Source organism: Quercus lobata, chromosome 6, assembly GCF_001633185.2.
Source record: "Quercus lobata isolate SW786 chromosome 6, ValleyOak3.0 Primary Assembly, whole genome shotgun sequence".
Lineage (NCBI taxonomy): Eukaryota > Viridiplantae > Streptophyta > Magnoliopsida > Fagales > Fagaceae > Quercus > Quercus lobata.
Window position 1 is genome coordinate 29,764,944 of NC_044909.1, and position 3,646 is coordinate 29,768,589.

Genomic DNA, 3,646 nt, shown 5'->3' on the forward strand with positions numbered 1-3,646 from the left:
AAATTGTTCACTCTCTATATTTCAACATCCTGTATTCATACAATTTACAGTGACTTGAAGAATCCCAAACTTCTCACTTCCATACAAGAAACAGAACTTAAAAACTTGAATTTGCAATATTCAATGTTAGAAAAAAAAAAAAAAGTCAGAATACAAATTATTACAAGAAAAGAAACGGAACCCCCATAATTCTAAATCAAATGAATTCTTTTTTTTTTTTTTTTTTTTAACTCGTGTATTGAACTTGAACTACTAAAAACCAAAATTTCCTTTTGATTTACAAATGAAAATATTCTTTTTCCCCTTTCCATCTCTTAAAACAGAAAGAGAAATTTTCTAGTTTCACTAACTAAAACTAAAAAAGAAAAAATTACAAATTAAGGGGCTCCACAGGTACAGGTAGAGGCACAGTATGACATCAAAACGGCATGATATGTGTGGTTTTAGTATCGTAACTAGAAAGGCAAGACTTGGAATTGACACGAAAGATCTTGAGCATATCAGCAGCCATTTGGCGAACAGAAGGCGAGCAATTGCTTTGCATTAGCAACAAAATCTTGGTTAAGCCATTGGCTTTGGCCACTACGTCTTGTGCCTTTTGGTCACGGAACAAGTAACACACGCTCCACAGTATCGTCACCGCGTGCTCCGTCGCTACACTCGATACTTTCAGAACCTTCTGGACTATTGCCGCTATGCATGCCACGTCATCGCATATTTGCGACCGACCTTCTTTGCCCGACGACATCATTTCCATCACCTTCAGCGATTTTTCTGTTATCGACACCGTTGACGACGGGTTCGGATCCGAAATCAGTTTCGCCACCGATTTTATTGCCCCGAGTTGGACCAGTTTCGATCTCGCTCGTTTCGGCATTGAGATTCGGATCAAGCATGACAGTCCTGCTTCGATTACAGATGATTCGTTTTCTGGAGATATTAGTTTCAGTAATTCCTCTAATAAGTTTTCCTTTTCTGCGATTATGAGCTTCGATTCCGCGTCGTTTGCGATTGTTTCCAAAACCCTAGCCGATGCGATTTTCGCCTCTGTGCTTCCTTGCTGTAAAACCTGAAGAATTGAGGCTAAGGAATCGAGGTCCGTCTTCAAAAACAAATCCCTCAGCTGCTCTTGTTCTTCGACTTTGCTCAGTACCGATTCCAGAACCATAACCACTTGTTCAAGAAAATGGTGGTTGTAATTTCTACACGTTCCTTCACCGGCATTGCCAAGAAATTCAACGAGCGTGACAATGAAGCCGTCCATTCTCCCCAGAGACTTTCGGTTCTCTTCCGATTCTCTCGCGAAGCAAAGAATCTTCGACAAGGATTCCAAGGAACTCTTATTTTCTGTTTGGCTCGAGAGGTCCTTGATTAGGTCCTTCACTTGGTGTAGCGAGGGTACAGAAGGAGGTGACTCGGGCGAGTCAACTCGGCCCTTACGGACCGAGTCAGACCAGATCTGGATTAGGCGCTGTAGTGTGCGGTTGGGGACGATCTCCTTGCTGTCAAGGACTTGCATCGTGGCCGGACACGTGTTGTTACCGTTATCCAGCCACCGCTGGATACTGGACCTATCGTAAGTCACTCCGGTGCACAGACTCACCGGTGACTTCATCACGTCCAGCGAGATCGGACACCTGAAGAAACTCGGCACCGTTATGTACAAGTCATCCCTCACCATTTTTTTCAGTTTTTACAATTCTGTTTGGAGTGCGAGAAAATTCACCGAGAAAGTTTGGAGCAAAAGAAAGAGACAAAGAAGGAAGAGAGAGAGAGAGGGGGGGGGGGAGATAGAGATGACAAGAGAGTGGTGGGTTTAAAGGAGGAGCGAAAAATGAGTCAAAGGTACGCTGACGTCATTATTTAACTTTTTTATTTTATTAATTATCATATGAATTTTTCATGGTATTATTCTATTCTTTAGGCCTTTAGTCTTTGGTCAATGACGGATTGATGGGTTGTTTCTTTACTCCGAGTTCAGTTTTGGGATATTAATTGCGTGTGTTTCCTATACCTTACGTTATTTGTTTTCCACCGTTGGATTTCATTTTCTCGTAGAAATCTGAAATCTCGGGGAAAATAAAAGGCTAGGAATTGGAGGGAGAGGTACACGTGGGAGGGTAGGACGTTAAGGGCTGAAAATAATGGGAACGAGAACGTGGGGGTGGTGGGGACCACAGAGCAATGAATAGCTTCTTCTTTTTTTTTTTCTTTTTTTGTTTTTGGGTGGGGCCTACATGTGGTTCGGTTAGTCGGTCCGGTTACATCATTGGTACGTTGAGGAGAGTTAGGAGTTAGGACTGAGAGCTGGAGACCAAAGCAAAAGGAAAAAATATATATATATCAAAATCAATGTAGGGAGAGTTAGTTCTGATTATTTGTTGTAGTGGGATTTTGATTTTCTCTTCTTTTTTTTCTTTTTTTTTTTTGGTGGAGTATTTAATTTATTGGCAACAAGGCCACTATTTTTTTTTTTTTCTATTTCTTATTTTCTTTTTTGGGTTAATGATTATTTATTTATTTTTATTTTGGGGGGGTGGGGAAGAAACAAGTGCTGTCCCCTAATGGGTTTGTCACAAGACACTTTGAGTGATTCTTAAAAACTTTGAATTGTTTATTTACAAAAACTCCTTTTTCTTATGATGGATGATGTAATAGATTCTGATATTCATATGCAACAAAATTTTCAACTATATATACCTTTTCTTTCTTGGAGGATATGGTTGCATTCTATAGCATCACAACTGTAGCCTAATTTTAAATACAGAAGACTGTTGACTAAGAGAGCTGTTTTTTTTTTTTTTTTGATAAGACTAAGTGAGCTGTTTATTCTGTGTACTTAGTCATGTCTTTTTAAATAGCTAGTATAAAAGAACTAGCCTACTTACTTCGTCTTGTACATTTAATTTTAATGACCCTTTTAATAATAATAATAATTTAATGACCGTTGTTTAGCAAAAAAAAATAATAATAATTTAATGACCGTTGCCTGCATTTGGACAATGCTTTACTATTTTCTTGCTGATGCCCAATCTTTTTAAAAAATAAAATAAAATCTTCAGAGACTTTGATCTAGAGAAATATAAGTGTCAGGCTGTCGACACTCGACGGTCCTTAGAAGTAAGACATTGGTTTTCTCAAAAAAGTATGACCACCCCCTATACCACACTATAATTATTTATTTAAATTTAAGTTTTTATTTTTTATTTTTGTGTCAAGTAAGTTAATGATTACAAAATATTAAAAATCTAATATTGAATTATAAAATTAAAAAAAAAAAAAACAATCACATATATTTAATAAAATTCACCACACAACAAAAATTACCACATATTCTATCTTATTAAAAATTAGAAGAAAAAAATAATCATAAGTAGCATTAAATTTAGTTAATAATTTTAATATGTGACTAATTACATTTACTTTAGAAAAATAATTTGACTAATTATCTATATTTTTATGATAAAATTTGTGTTTAATTTTAAATGTATCTATATGTATGCATTGTGTTACATACTATTTTTTTCATAATAATTTTGCTAATTATTTATATTTTTATAATAAAAATTGTGTTTAATTTTAAATACATCCATACATTTGCACATGTTACAGGCTAGTTAATGTAAAAATAAAAACAAAAAAAAAA

At 35.9% G+C, this 3,646-nt stretch overlaps 1 protein-coding gene across 1 annotated transcript; it reads right to left on the minus strand.

Annotated features, from left to right (window-relative positions):
- Nucleotides 1-208: 208 nt before the first annotated feature.
- On the minus strand, nt 209-1,782 carry LOC115994991 (U-box domain-containing protein 27-like). The gene has a single exon (XM_031119375.1). It carries the CDS (start codon nt 1,679-1,681, stop codon nt 419-421), a length of 1,263 nt encoding a protein of 420 aa, XP_030975235.1. The 5' UTR covers nt 1,682-1,782; the 3' UTR covers nt 209-418.
- Between the last annotated feature and the right edge of the window lie 1,864 nt (nt 1,783-3,646).